Genomic DNA, 16293 nt, shown 5'->3' on the forward strand with positions numbered 1-16293 from the left:
AGTACCGAAGGAGTCCAGTCTTTGTCTCAGGTCACTGGATAGCGTCCATGTTTAACAATCATATAGCAAAACAGGAAACACCAGGACTCTAAAAACTTGGACCTTTGTCCTTTTGTAAAGATATTGGGAGTGCCACACACCCCTTTATAGCAACCTACGTCCCCCTATGCTCTCCCAATTAGTCTACTGACTTCATAGGAACAGTCACCAGATACATGAATGTCTCCGCCGAGGTAATTAAACCTCTCTACACATGGCTATGCCCAAGAGGTCATTAAAGGCATGGATTTTAGCTTTTATCCACAACACTTGCAAGCCGAGACACTCAGACTCCTTGTGCAGTCTCTTAAGAGACATCCATCCATCCATCCATCATCCAACCCGCTGAATCCGAACACAGGGTCACGGGGGTCTGCTGGAGCCAATCCCAGCCAACACAGGGCACAAGGCAGGAACCAATCCCGGGCAGGGTGCCAACCCACCGCAGGACACACACAAACACACCCACACACCAAGCACACATTAGGGCCAATTTAGAATTGCCAATCCACCTAACCTGCATGTCTTTGGACTGTGGGAGGAAACCGGAGCGCCCGGAGGAAACCCACGCAGACACGGGGAGAACATGCAAACTCCACGCAGGGAGGACCCGGGAAGTGAACCCAGGTCCCCCAACTGTGAGGCAGCAGCGCTACCCACTGCGCCACCGTGCTGCCCTTAAAAAAACAACAATAATAATTAAAGAAAAAAAATGATCACTTCAGATAAATTTAGTTTCTTAGGCCACTATCCGTGTGCTGGAGAGAAAAAAAGTGACCATTTTGTGACTGTAGACATTTTGTATAATTTTTGCTGGTGTCTCAGATAAGCTTCAGTAATGAGTTTGTATTACACACAATGGCAATGGGACCGTGATTATAGTAAGATACATACATATGTATCTCTCTATTTTTGAACCTGCTTAATCAAATGTGTTTGGACTCATAATAAATCACATTGTCATCCTAGGTTAGAAAAATTGGTCAATTTATAACTCAAAGGTTGGATGCGTCCATCCCAAAGTGACTGAATAAAATACAGACACCTTTGAAAACATAAGATGTTTTGCACATATTTTCACAAATAAGGTATCTAGTCCATGCCATCCATCATTAAAATGCTTAGCCAATTTTCTGTGGTTAACATCATGGGGACTAGAACCCCATGTGGGCGATATGACATAAAGGATGAATCACATGAGCCTATGGAGTATGAAGCTCATTCATCTGGATGTAAGCCATGCTGTCCATGCACCAACTTCACTTCTAACGTGCACAGTACCATCCTTTATAGGCAGTACTCTTCAGCTTTCATATCTTTCATGACAGTATAATTTTATATTGAACGGGTGTGAATGTTTTTGATTTTGAGACAATGATGTATTTTTATTACAGCTTTATATCCAGACTCTGCTTTTATTTTTTGTTGCTATTACTTATTTGTTTGCTAATAAATATTGTTTTGCATTAAGCTCCTAGAATTTGGTTGATCAGATCAGGGGAAATTGGGGAAATAAAGTAAATACAGGGCACCTGGTGTTGGTAAATTGTCAGTTAGAAGGCTGAGGACAGACACTTCTAACAACAAGCAACATGGAAAAGTGTAACATGTGAATGGCATGTGACAGTATGTGAAAAAGCACACTAGCCTCCATTGTCTTGAGGGTGCCCATTCGGACTGTTCTCGTGTATGCTAGTGAATCCCTATCAGAAGCACTACAGGAGCAGTAGACTGTGCATGTTTGTGTGTGTGTATTTTCAGGTTAGGGTGTGTGAATGAAGACCAACTAATAAAGAATCTTTTGAACCCAAGATGTCACACAGTGATATAACACTTAACATGAAATGAATTCAAATCAGCCAAAACAGTGTGTAAATAAATCAGTTTATGTCAAACAACAAGGCAAAAATAAAAATGACAAACTGCAGTCATTTTATTTAATTAACACTAATTGGAATGCAGAAGGATGAACATGTATTTGCAACCTACCTGTTCATTTTGAAGTTCTCCACTATGGCAAGTTACACGGAAAGGACACCATTGAGTTTCTGTTGCACACTGAACCTCTATTATAGCAAGTGATATTTCACTTCCAGTTGTCTACCTCACCAGGATATAAAACAAAACAGAAGGTAAGGAAACATGCTTTCATATAGCACTCCAGAAATGGTGCAACAGTTTATCAACATTTAGGAACAACACAGAGTATATGCAATATGTAAACCATACAAAAACAGCTGTACTAATACCAAAAAAGGGAAATGGAAGCTTGCCAATGAACTTGGTACTTTGTAAAAAAACGTAATATATATGAAATAAAGTTTGATATTTACATGAAAATTTAATAACTCAAGTTACCGAAAAGATGAAAATAAATGCAGTAAGGATTAAGGTATTTTGCATGTTTAGGTGTCAGAGACAGTGCAGATATTCTTGACTAGCATATTCAGAAAAGAAAAGCAAATTAAATACTGCTAAGGAAAAGGACGTCTAACATTTTGGAAACCTTCACTGAAATGAGAGTTAATGCAATCGTTTTAAGGTGCAATAAAAAAAGAAAATGAATGAACTTTGAAAATTGTCTGCCAAAGGTCCAAAAAGAACCTCAGTTGGAAAGAAACATTTCTAAGTATTTCAATGCTTTATATCAAATCCCTCTGAAGAACAGGTATACCTTTCCGTACTTGTAAAAATAAGCAACGATTTGCTTAAATAAAGCGTTTGTGATAATATGCAGCTCACAAAGCAAAATGTTTAAACTGAATTTAACAAGGAGGCAATAGACAGTACCTGCTCATTAAAATCCTGCTTATTAATTGTGCCTGTATAGTTTTATTTATGAATTCATATAAATATAAAAGGTAGCAGATAGGAGTGTCAGTGTACATCTACAAAAGGAAAAATGTCACAGGATTACAGCCCTTGGTGAGTGAAATGGTATGTTTTCTTAGTATATCTAGCTATAAATAATATGTTCAATACTTTCTAGAAAAATTGATTTTGGTTTGTTTAAATTTTGTTCGTTTCGTTTGTAAATATGAAATTAATTGATAGATAATACAGTTTGTTACTCTTATATTTCTTAGTAAGGTGAATTAAAATAATCTTGTAAATGATAGAAAAAGAAGCATGAATTAAACAAAAATTACAGATTATGGAAGGTTTTCATAGTGAATAAAATAATCACCTTATTTTGAAAAGTTATAACAATCAAGAGTCAGATTGGGTCGTCGATCAACTACAGGGGTATGGGACATGAGGGGGAAGTGTAAAACTGTAGAGGGGTAAATTTATTACATAAAACTACAAAAAAATAAAGATAAAAACGTGTCCCGTTTCCACTTCAGTGTAAATAAATATAAATTATGATGTAATAAATGCTCATTTTTGTCATATTAAATATTGTAATTAAATAACACATTAATTACTTCAGAACTATGATTATGCGTGGTCTTCAGATTTTGTGCAACGGTTTCACTGTGAAGCTCACGTTACAGAAGTGGAAAGATCAATATCACGTGACTTAAACACTATCGAAGTGAGAAGTATTCTATCAATCGAAGTGGCTACAGCCGAAGAAAAAAGAATTGTGGGAAGTTGATGTGCAAAGCTCTGCCCTTTGACTCACATTAAATGGAAGTGGAAAATGAAAATTCAATGAGCAGCAGGTGGCACCAGTGCTTGTTTGAGTTTTATTTTCACTTTTGCAGCATCATTGCTGTTACGGATAAAAATGAAATTGCAAATGCTGTTCTTCCATTTTATTTTTCATTTTTGCAGCATTCTTGCGTGTAGGCTTTGAAAATGAAATTGCAAATGGTGTTATTTCATCCATCCATCCATCCATTTTCCAACCCGCTGAATCCGAACACAGGGTCACGGGGGTCTGCTGGAGCCAATCCCAGCCAACACAGGGCACAAGGCAGGAATCAATCCCGGGCAGGGTGCCAACCCACCGCAGATATGATATCAATGAAACTATGTCTGAAAACTTCAAAGAACTGGTGCAATGGACTAAGCTACTAGCTGACTGATAAGACAACATACAGGCATGAAGGCATGGCATGTTTAGTGACAGGCATATTTTGAATCAGATCAGATGTCAAAGTATGTGAAAAATTAGTTAATTACCGAATTTGATGAAATTAGCTATTTGGTTGCAGATCTATTAAGAAAGCATACATAGAAGAACAGACAGACCCTCATAAAAACATTTTAAAAAAATCATTAAAATGTCAGTTAGAAACACTTCACTTTGGCTATTGAGTCTTTATTGGGCATATTTTTGAGAGGAGAACAAAGATAAACAAACACAGGACACATAGGGAAAATGAAGGAAACATGGCAAAGACAGAGAGAGTAAAATTAAGTTATAAAAAGTGAGAAGATTGGATGCTAGGAAAAAATGAAGAATAATTAAAAAAAAGATGAAAAGTGAGATTAAATATTACCTGAAGTCAGGGCCGGATTTATATGAAAAGAGGCCCTAGGCTATTCCACTTATGAGGCCCTTTCACCTTCCATTTTTAAGTTTGTAAATTACATGAGAGATAATAAAATTTTGCTAACAATTTGAATGTAGGCCCCTCTTGATCTTGAGGCCCTAGGCTGAAGCCTAGTTAGCCTATAGGAAAATCCGGCCCTGCCTGAAGTACAAAGAGTACTAAAAATTTTACTTAGTATTTTTACTAAGACAAAAATACACTTAAGTAAAATTATCTGACATTGAAACTAGTCAAGGAAAAGTAAAAACAAAAAAGTACACTCTAAAAAAATTACTCAAGTAAAGGTACAATTTAGTTAATTCAGGAAAGAAAAATCTATATTAGTAAATATCCTTCAGCATTCATGGTGTGCTTTGGAAAGCATAAGCAGAATATGCATATAACTACAATAGATTTTATTTATCAAAAGTCATATTCATGAAACACACACACACACACTACTAGAAACAGTGTACCGTATATGGCAATTAAATGTCAAACTATAATTATTATGTATATTCCTAGCAAATGCATGGTGGGGAACAATACAGACTGTAAGGGACAGCCAGGACCTTTGCTCGGCCAGAACACCTTCATCATGGAAGGACAGGTGGAGACAACATGAATAGGGCATTGTCTCCCCCGAAATGCTAGATGGCTGCCCCCACCAGGTTCACAGCAGTGCCCCAGATTCCCACAGGGCATCATGGGAACTGGAGTTCTTTGTCTCAGCCCTGTTGGGTTCTGTGGGTGATGCCAGGGGTTGCTGTGGGGACAAACGATCCCTACTTCATGGGGCTCCCGCCTTACCTGGAAGTGCTCCCAGGTCAAGCTTTTTGGACACTGCAAGTAATTCCAGATATTACTTAAAAGGAGCTGCCTGCTACTACTTGACCAGCCAGAGTTTGGAGGAAGGAGACAAAGCTTGCGTGAGGAATGGTGGAGGTAGAGGAAGAGAAGACATAGAGATACAGAGTGCTTTGTTGTCACTGTGCCTTGTAACTGTGGCTGTGGTGGGAAATGCTTGAGACAAGTGTTTCACACAAATAAAATCCTCTTGTTTGCAGTGCTTTGTGTCCGAGCCTGTCTGTGTCTGGTGTTTGGGTAGCTGGAGTGCCCCCTAGTGGCTACAAGACTCATTTTAAAAAAAAAGAACATACCTTAAGCAGAACAGCATATTTTGCAACTTCAAATTCAGAGGAAAACTTTGGTAAATTGGGTTCATTTTCTGTGTAAATTCTACAAGAAAAAACACAATAATAAAATTTTTGTATCACACATTGTGCATGTAAATGAATCCTTTGGTACCCCAATGATGTGCTTATAATTGGTATTAAGCATTACTGTCGAATTACAAAAGTGAAAAAAATAAATAAAATATCTCATATTGTCATGGTAAAGCCATAGCACAGACAGGACACTGTCCCATTTTGCTAGGCATTTAGCAGCAAAAAGAGCTTTTCAACTTAAAGAAGAGACTTGACTGAGATGCAGAAAGTCAGCTACCACCACCTACCTGCATTCCAGGACATAAAATTGAGTGGCTGAATTGTGGTGCAGATCCAACATTAGCCAAAATGTTGTCAGTTTGATAATGTTCATCAACTCTTATTAATATGTTGTCTTATGTGACAATGTCCAATATTTTGTGCTTTCTTGTTGCAAACAAATTTCCCTCTAGCAAAATAAAAGTCTATTTAACTACCCAAACTAGGAGAAGAAGCCTTATTTCTAATACAGAATCTCAGCATGTAATTTCTTGTGCCAGAAAGACTCATCCTTTTCCTTACCAAGCTAAAGAGGAGATTGTAAAGAGCCTCACACTCAAAGTAATCTGAGAAAGAGCACACACCACGCCATAGACAAGCACAAGTGCATTCCACTGCAAGAAAAGGTCTTGAACTGAAGCAGTGACAATGCAAGTGCACACAGCAACAGACATCTATTTAAAGGTTTGGTTTTGAAAACTGTTTCATCTGTATCAAGATAAACTAGAACTCTAAGTATTTAGTAAATAGTTACAATACTTGCCATGTCATTGGTGGTGGTTGAAATGGATCCTCACTGTCTATGTAAAGTACTTTGAGTAGCTTAGAAATGCACTATATACATATAAATAATTAATAAATTAATTCTCCCATTTAGTTGATGGTATGTACCAAGCTCAAGAATAACCGTGTTAACTAAACTTCTACCTTTTCTAAGCTTTTGACTAAACAGGAAACAAAACAGCTTTGACCCATAGCACACTGAAAATATTCTCTCTCTCTTTCTCTGTCTGTTTCTCTTTTACTCAGAGCTGTGAATTTGACCAAGGGCAAGTGGATAAAGTGTTACATTAAAATTCCAAAAGAGAAACACTGAATGAACAATCTTGTAAAAATCAAGAAAAATATTTTATGTTAACATATTGTCAAGCATGTACACTTAATGGACATCTTCAGGGCTCGTGTCTGGTAAGCAATACCTTTCTGAGATGAGAGAAGTCACAGTTGTTAATGCAATTTCTTTTTCTCTCTGCAGGAATATCATCAGGAAGATAAATGACCTCACTTGACTCCACCAGTTCAAGAAGCCCAGCCCCTTCTGGGAGACCACTAAAAATACTACAAACACCACTGGAGGTGGATGTTCATTTTGGACCCACATCTGAAGAAGACAGAGCTCAAACTCAGAAGCACTACTTCTTTTGAGAACTCTTGCTTTATGGTAGATGCTGTCATTTGCACCCTCATTGTGTTCTTTAATTTCATTTTATTTTCCTCCTTTACCAAGGTGTTATCCCAACTCTTTGGGCTGACTCTTTCTACTTATTTTTACAATATTTCTGCTTCTTAAAGCAACTGTGGTTCAGTTTCTGTTATTTAAGTATAATTACTTCTTCTTTCAGCTGCTCCCGTTAGGGATTGTCACAGCGGATCGTCGTCTTCCATGTCTTTCTGTCCTCTGCATCTTGTTCTGTTACACCCATCCCCTGCATGTCCTCTCTCACCACATCCATAAACCTTCACTTAGGCCTTCCTCTTTTCCTCTTCCCTGGCAGCTCTATCCGTAGCTTCCCTCTCCCAATATACCCAGCATCTCTCCTCTGCACATGTCCAAACCAACGCAATCTTGCCTCTCTGACTTTGTCTCCCAACAGTCCAACTTGAGCTGACCCTCTAATGTCCTCATTTCTAATCCTCTCCATCCTTGTCACACCCAGAGCAAATCTTAGCATCTTTAACTCTGCTACCTCCAGCTCTGTCTCCTGCTTTCTGGTCAGTGCCACCGTCTCCAATCCATATAACATAGCTGGTCTCACTACCGTCCTTTAGACCTTCCCTTTCACTCTTGCTGATACCCATCTATCACAAATTACTCCTGACACTCTTCTCCACCCATTCCACCCTGCCTGCACTCTCTTTTTCACCTCTCTTCCACAATCCCCATTACTCTGTACTGTTGATCGCAAGTATCAAAACTCATCCAACTTCACCAACTCTACTACATGCATCCTCACCATTCCACTCACCTCCCTCTCATTTACACACATGTATTCTGTCTTGTTCCTACTGACCCTCATTCCTCTCCTCTCTAGAGCATATCTCCACCTCTCCAGGGTCTCCTCATCCTGCTCCATACTATCGCTACAGATCACAATGTCATCAGCAAACATCATAGTCCATGGGGACTCCTGTCTAATCTTGTCTGTCAACCTGTCCATCACCATTGCAAATAAGAAAGGGCTCAGAGCCGATCCCTGATGTAATCTCACCTCCAACTTGAATGCATCCGTCACTCCTACCACAGACCTCACCACTGTCACACTTCCCTTGTACATATTCTGTACAACTCTTACGTACTTCTCTGCAACTCCCAACTTCCTCATACAATACCACAGCTCCTCTCGAGGCACCCTGTCATATGCTTTCTCCAGGTCCACAAAGATCCAATGTAACTCCTTCTGGCCCTCTCTAAACTTCTCCATCAACATCCTCAGAACAAACATTGCATCTGTGGTGCTCTTTCTTGGCATGAAACCATACTGCTGCTCACTAATCATCACCTCACTTCTTAACCTAGCTTCCACTGCTCTTTCCCATAACGTCATGCTGTGGCTCATCAATTTTATTCCCCTGAAGTTACTGCAGTCCTGAACACCCCCCTTATTCTTAAATATCGGCACCAGTACACTTCTTCTCCACTCCTCAGGCATCCTCTCACTTTCCAAGATTCCATTAAACAATCTGGTTAAAAACTCCACTGCCATCTCTCCTAAACACCTCCATGCTTCCATAGGTATGTCATCTGGACCAACGGCCTTTCCGTTTTTCATCCTCTTCATAGCTGTCCTTACTTACTCCTTGCTAATCCGTTGCACTTCCTGATTCACTATCTCCACATCATCCAACCTCTTCTCTCTCTCGTTCTCTACAGTCATCAGCCTCTCAAAGTACTCTTTCCTGCTGCACATCTTTCCCAGCTCGGTCCCTCTGTCTAGCCAATTGGTACAGGTCCTTTTCTCCCTCCTTAGTGTCCAACCTCTCATACAACTCATCATACGCCTTTTCTTTAGCCTTCGCCACCTCTCTCTTCACCTTGCGCCTTATCTCCTTGTATTCTTGTCTACTTTCTGCATCTCTCTGACTATCCCACTTCTTCTTTACCATCCTCTTCCTCTGTATTTCCTCATTCCACCACCAGGTTTCCTTTTCCTCCTTCCTATTTCCAGATGTCATGCCAAGCACCCTTCTTGCTGTCACTCTTACTACATCTTCTGTAGTTTCCCAGCTGTCTTGTAACTCTTCACTGCCACCCAGTGCCTGTCTCACCTCCTCCCTAAACTCAACCTTGCAGACTTCCTTTTTCAACTTCCACCATTTGATCCTTGGCTCTGCCCTCACTCTCTTCCTCTTCTTGATCTCCAACGTCATCCTACAGACCATCATCCTATGCTGCTTAATTACACTTTCCCCTGCCACTACTTTGCAGTCTTCAATCTCCTTCAGATTGACTCTTCTGCATTGGATGTTATCTACCTGTGTGCATCTTCCTCCACTCTTGTACGTAACCCTATGTTCCTCCTTCTTCTTAAAATACATATTCACCACAGCCATGTCCATCCTTTTGGCAAAATCCACTATCCTCTGACCTTCTTCATTCCTCTCCTTAACACCACACCTACCCATCACCTCCTCGTCTCCACTGTTCCCTTCACCAACATGCCCATTGAAATCCGCTCCAATCACCACTTTCTGTCCCTTGGGTACACTTTTCATCACTTCATCCAACTCACTCCAAAAATCTTCTTTCTCACTCATTGCACACCCAACTTGTGGTGCATATGCACTAACAACATTCATCATCACACCTCCAATTTCCAGCTTCATAATCATTACTCTGCCTGACACACTTTTCACCTCCAAAACACTCTTGACATACTGTTCCCTCAGAATAACTCCTAGCCCATTTCTCCTCCCATCTACACCATGATAGAACAATTTGAATCCACCACCTATATTTAAGTATAATGACTGGCACAGACTAAATACAAAGGAAGGTAAGAAAAATAAAGTGTGAATCTTATCAAACTATCTCATAAATAATTTACATTGTCAAAGGCAAAGCAGATAATGAATTAGTGGGTTGGTTAACAGCAATTGATCCATTCCTCTCCCTAGACAAAACTCTCACTAGTATGATCTGATTTTGCATAAAAAAATTGTAAGAATTCATGTTTAAATAAAGTTTTAAAAAATATAATATCACAAGCAAGGATTAAAAAATAGATTATAAACAACAGGAAACTCTTTCCTAATATAATATCAATGTAATTGATTCTGGAAGTGCTTTCTTAGAACTGTAATACAACTAAATTAGTAAGTTTCATCATTAAAGAAATTTCAAATACAAATGATTTTTTTGTAATGCAGTCACCAAAATACCTGAAAAGGTCCAAAGAGTTTTCTTTCACTATTTCCACTGGTTTTCTAGGAAATTCATCAAGAAGTGGAATAATGTCAACCTCATCTAATAAAGAAAAGAAAAACAACTATTTATGAGTCACTATCGAAAAACTGCTGAACTTAATGAATTTTAAATTAACATCTATGAACAATTTCCATAGTTTTAATCCATCTTGTGTTGTATGCATAAAAGCATAGGCTGCTTCATTGTCTACTACAGGGTGCAGCATCCAAAGCCTGTGATTGATAATGTCACAGAGACTAGTAAAAATTATTTAAAGATGATTTAAAACTACCATCAATTGATGCTGGTTACAAAGGCGGGGAGAGGACACAGACAGGTTTTTTAGATAATCAAGTGAAATAATTTATACAGTAGACCCCTGTGAAGTCGCAGTTCAGAGTTCACGGCCTCAGTTGTTTGAGGATTTTTCCTTAGAACCTAAACAATAATTGTTAGCAGAAACTGCAAATATCCTCCGCAATTTTTTTATTGCTTTTTTCGTGGCAATACTGTGCTGTAGAGAGAACACAAAGCAACCGTAAAGGAAAAGACGGTTGTGATGGTGAAAGTAGCCGTTCAGAGAGCGTTATTCATTTCTCCCTGCTGCTGATTGGTTGCTGCTCTGTGACGCATCTCCAGCAGATGCAGCCCAGCATTTCCGTATCACAACATTTTACTGCATGTAGCTATCTCGAGTGTTTTGCTGAGAGTTCATGTGTTTTTCATTTTGTTCTTCTTAAAAACCCTAAGATGCTGCCCAAATGCCTTGCACCTTCTAAGGCTTCTGGCAATGAACATAAGCACCAGAAAAAGTTTAAGATAGCCTAGCAGAAGGTTGAACTACTGGATTTGCTCCCGGAACTAAAAAGTTATGCCGCAGTAGTCACCCAAGGAGCTGTAAATCCTCTGCTTTGCTGTGCAGTCATTATCTTCATTACATACCTTCATCATACTGCACAGCTAATTCATCATCATCATCTTCAATCAATATCATTCATTATTGGTGAGTACCCATACATTTTACTGTATTTTTATTAAATTAAATTACCTTTTTTTTTTTTTTTTTTTTCGCCTTATACAATTTCTTGTATTAGGAATTTGTTAGTTTTCGCATACCCCTTGGGGTCAGAGTGCAGGGTCAGCCATTGTACAGCGCCCCTGGAGCAATAACAGGTTAAGGGCCTTGCTCAAGGGCCCAGCAGAGTAGGATCTCTTTTTGGCAGTGACGGGGATTCGAACTGGCAACCTTCGGGATACCAGCGCAGATCCTTGGCCTCAGAGCCACCATTCCGCCCAAATTTATTACCCTACTTATACCAAAGAAAACGACAGTGAATACCAAAGAAAACGTGCTTGCATGAATTACAGTACATATAGGGGTAACATCAGTATTTTACATTCTAGCATTGCAGGAGACATAGCTGTATAGTACTGTATAGTATACGGGTTTACCTTTACATTCTTTTCTAAGATAATGCATTATGCTGAGTTTGAAATGAAATTAAAGTGTTTTGGGGGCATATTTAGTGTTTAAACTATAAAAATAGGGATTTATACGAATTTTTTTTACCACAATTTGTGGTTTTTCACAATTCGCAGGTGCTCTAGGAACATAATCCCCACGAATTTTGGGGGTTGTCTTTATAAATAAACAGAAACCAATCAAAACCATACTATCATTATTTCATGTTGATGTTCAAATGTATTGTCCTGGGTACATAATAAAATAAAATTCTTACTCGCAGGCTTTCCAGTTTACAGACAGTAATACAATACCAATAACAGAAAAAACTTTATACAACATACTGTAATATAATGCATGCAATATATACACATGTACAAGAGGCAGTGAGGAGGGAATACATTCTTTAGGGAAAAGGCAGAAGAGTAGTTATAGTTGTAACAAATGTCTTTTTGCAAAAAAAGTGTTATATCTTTTAATTAATATTTGATTATATGTAATATTTAATTAATATAAAAAGTCAGGAAGTCAAAATAAAACAAAGACAAAACCAGAACTGTTCCAAACAAGACTTCTAATTTGTCTGAGTAGATTTCTGTCATATGGTCTTTTGTTAGGAATTGACTGAAACCCCAATACAATACTCTAGACACACTATAAAAACTATGACTTCAAAATGAGATATTTATTTCTATTTTAATTGTTTTAAGTACCTTTTTGAAAAAAATAATTCCCTGTACATTCCTGTGACCCTGAACTGTAATATTAAATGTTGATACAGGATACATAATTACATGTTCATTTTGCATAAAATATCCACGATATCTGAATTCACTGCCAGCACACCTTAAGTAAAGGGATGTGGTATAAATGGCTTAATTGAAAAGCAGACTAATTTAATTACTGATTATAATACATATGCTTTAATGATAGGTATCTCTAAAAACAAACATTTTAAAAAGAAATGGCTGTTCTTTTAATGCATTTAATATAACCACATCATTTATAAAGCTCCTTTTTACTTACAGTAAGTCTGTCTATTAGATTGTGTGTTTTAATTTCAGAGATACCATATACAGTAAATCACTAAAGGTACAGCTGTGATAGTAAAGTTTAATTTTTTTTTTAAATTAATTTATAAACTGACCTGCATTGTCTTTACTTTGTTTATGAAGAATGGTTTCAGCAGAAGTATATTCTTGCACATTCAACAGATTTTTTTCTTCACAGCATTTGAAAATGTAGTTTGTTGTAACAACTGGAATCTGGAACTTGTCAATACTCTTTTTCCTGTTAGGACTCAAGTGGTCCAAACAATTTGCAACAACATGCGTACACTGCATAATCAGAAACAGATACTGATGCATTAGAAGAAAGTCTTGTAAACAAAAAAGTATTACTGTAATTAATTTACAGAACAAGAGAAGCTTCAGCCTATCATAAAACAGTTCATAAAATGGTTATGTGTGAATTTCTGCTCAAAGAGTAAAAGCTTAAAGACTTACAGAATATTTTTCAAACCAAGATAGTTACCGAGCACTGATCCGCACCTTGAGATTACACTCACATTGTAAAATAGCTTATACATGTAATATTTGAACACAAAAACACAGGCAGTGTGGTGTCATAGTTAAGGCTTTTGACTTCAAATCTAGATGTTGTGGGTTCAAATCCCGCTACTGACACTGTGTAACCATGAGCAAGTCACTTGATCTGCCTGTGCTCCAATTGGAAAACCAAAAGAAATGTCACCAATTATATCATAAATGCTGTAAGCCACCTTGGATAAAGGTGTCTGCCAAATAAGTTAATGTAAATGCAATATTATGAGATTCAGTTACTTTAAAAGATGACCAACGGTGCGTACTCCCTCAGTAACTTTCACCCTGAGGGGTGTGGTTTCCTCTTGAAATACCAACTCAAAGTAAACTTTTCCCGCCACATGCGTGGTGTCATGTTGATTTACTTTCTTATTTACAGTTTGTTAGAACTCCTCTCATGAAGGCCACTGCTTTCACATAGGGATTGAAAACACATCCTTACCATAAGAAAAATAGTATTAGGAATATATGATAAAATGAACATTTCCAGATCTCTTTTATTGTCCCAAACATGTGTTGGAAACACGGAAGACATGTTTTCTTATATCAAAACTTTTGCCACTTCAAAATGGATGTATTTAGTAAGTTTTTAGGCTTTTATTTTTTGATGGTGTTCTGTGCCCTATAGTTTGCATTATAAAATGCCAGGGCAGACAGGATATTTTTTTAATTTATAGAAAATGCTTAACTTTAGAACGCAGTTTCATGCGGCAAATGCATATAAACCTTGTCGGTGAAGAAATAATATTGACTTGAACAATACTTGAACTTATCCTTGTGCTTCTTTGAATTTTGTTTCTGCATACAGTATATCAAAAAGCCATGATGACTTAAAAACAGAAATTACTTACAAACTTAAGAGAAAAAGACTAGACATGGAAAGGGGCATCTGAATTGTTAATGGTAAGTTCAGTAAAACAACAGGTCACTTTTAAAAACTCACTTTATTCAAAACATGAGTAGTGATAAACATACAAAAATAGTAGTAGTAGTAGCAGCAGCAACAGTGGTATAGTAGGACAGGAAAGAATCAACAAAGAATTTAAAGAAAGACCCTGATCATTACTGTGGATGAAAAACATGTCACTAAGATAAAATAAAAAATAAAGTCTGTGTGATTTTCAACTGAAAATCATTCATAAAATTGCATTCCAGTTTTCCAATTGGGCCACATCTGCCTCAGCTTGACAGCTAACACACACATCGCATATCTAGAATGGAAATGCTGCCACAAGAAAACTTTGTGAAAATGTCAAGATATTTATTATAATTTTTCTTTTTAAATTCAAATTGATGAAAAAATAAAAGTATTATAAACAGATCATTTTTATTTCTGTATTTGGGGGAGCTTGTGTCTAATTCAAGGGGGTTGAATCCCCCTTGGTCTCATGTATTTCCTACCACGGCTATAGTGTCCCATCATATGTGTTAGCAATAAGCTGAACTATAAATGAACATTTACAATGTGCAGACACTGCTTTGATAAATACCTTTTTATTGATCACATAGGAAACACTCCCTCCATTTTCTTTAATCAGGGCCTTCAGATTGTTCTTCTCCTTTATTGGTAGATTTTTCAGTTCCAGAACTATGGAACAGTCCTTAAAGATACCCATGGCAAACTGCTGAAACATTAAAAATGTATAAAGGATCAAATTTATTAGATGTTAAAGGTTTAAGAAACAATATCATTCAGAGTAATAAGACTTGTTTAAAACTACTTTTTCAAGAGATAAATCTCAGCAGCAACTCAACACACCTACAGTAAATAAAAATTTTTAGTCTTATCTTCCTGCCCACACTAAATTATCTGCTGTTAAGATTTCCATACCTGCTCACACCACAACTAAGCTATTGCAATTTAGTTAATATACTTTTAATTCTGTACAGCTTTCCAAAGAAAGCTCCTAAATATTTGCTATCTTACAATTTTTCAGTGAAAGTAATGTGCACAAACTAACCAAACCAAAATATTCTGTTTTAAATTCTGTTTTTATATGATCCTGGTACCAGAAAATCTGCTTTCTCTCCAGGCATAAACATGTGTAAGCTCTACTTTATTATGAATTTCGTTCCATGTAAAACTATCTAGTTTTATGTTTACATTTTATTATATGTAACCAGGGCAGTACATTTTTGCAAAGGGTAACATTGCTGCCTCAGAAATGAAGTATCCTGCAGTTGAATTCCACGCCTAGTTGCTGTCTGTGTGTCATTTGCACATCCTCCTTATGTCTGCTTGGGTTTTTCTTCACGTATTACAGTTTTCCTCTCACATCCCAAAGATGTGAATGTTAGGTTGATTATTGATTCCAAAGCTTGGTCCCATGGATATGTGTTTAAGTGAGCTCTATAATTTACTAGTGCCTTTTCCTGGGTTGGTTACTGCCCTGAATGCTTCTCTGAATTGAAATAAGTGGGTTTGAGAAGGAAATGTTTACAGTACCCACATTTAGTCTTCAGTGCACACATGCATTTTTACACTTACTTAATCCAATTCAAGTAACAATAATACAAAAAGGTTGCCACTCTCTGGCAACCATATAAGCACATATATTTTAAAATGCATACGATAATATCATTTCATTTAATGGAAAACATAACTAAGCTTGCTTTTGCTCCCCAGCCTAATGATAAAGCTCAGAGCAGCTCCATCTGTGGCTTGGTGGTTGACTTTGTGACAAATAGGCCCCAGTCAGTGAGGACTGTAAATGAGAACACCTCTACTGTTCATCCACTTTGGCATTCTACAAGG

At 37.5% G+C, this 16293-nt stretch overlaps 1 protein-coding gene across 1 annotated transcript in view; it reads right to left on the minus strand.

The window, feature by feature from the left end:
* parp4 (poly (ADP-ribose) polymerase family, member 4) overlaps positions 1 to 16293 on the minus strand; it is a 160141-nt gene that overhangs the window by 126284 nt on the left and 17564 nt on the right. The window contains exons 2-6 of the mRNA XM_051926163.1: positions 15029 to 15163; positions 13085 to 13274; positions 10451 to 10535; positions 5684 to 5762; positions 2029 to 2139 (exon numbers count right to left, since the gene is read on the minus strand). Coding sequence (XP_051782123.1) covers positions 2029 to 2139; positions 5684 to 5762; positions 10451 to 10535; positions 13085 to 13274; positions 15029 to 15154 — 591 coding nt within the window. The 5' untranslated portion in view covers positions 15155 to 15163. The remainder of the gene's footprint in view (positions 1 to 2028; positions 2140 to 5683; positions 5763 to 10450; positions 10536 to 13084; positions 13275 to 15028; positions 15164 to 16293) is intronic.

This window comes from Erpetoichthys calabaricus, chromosome 4 (genome assembly GCF_900747795.2).
Source record: "Erpetoichthys calabaricus chromosome 4, fErpCal1.3, whole genome shotgun sequence".
Taxonomy (NCBI): domain Eukaryota; kingdom Metazoa; phylum Chordata; class Cladistia; order Polypteriformes; family Polypteridae; genus Erpetoichthys; species Erpetoichthys calabaricus.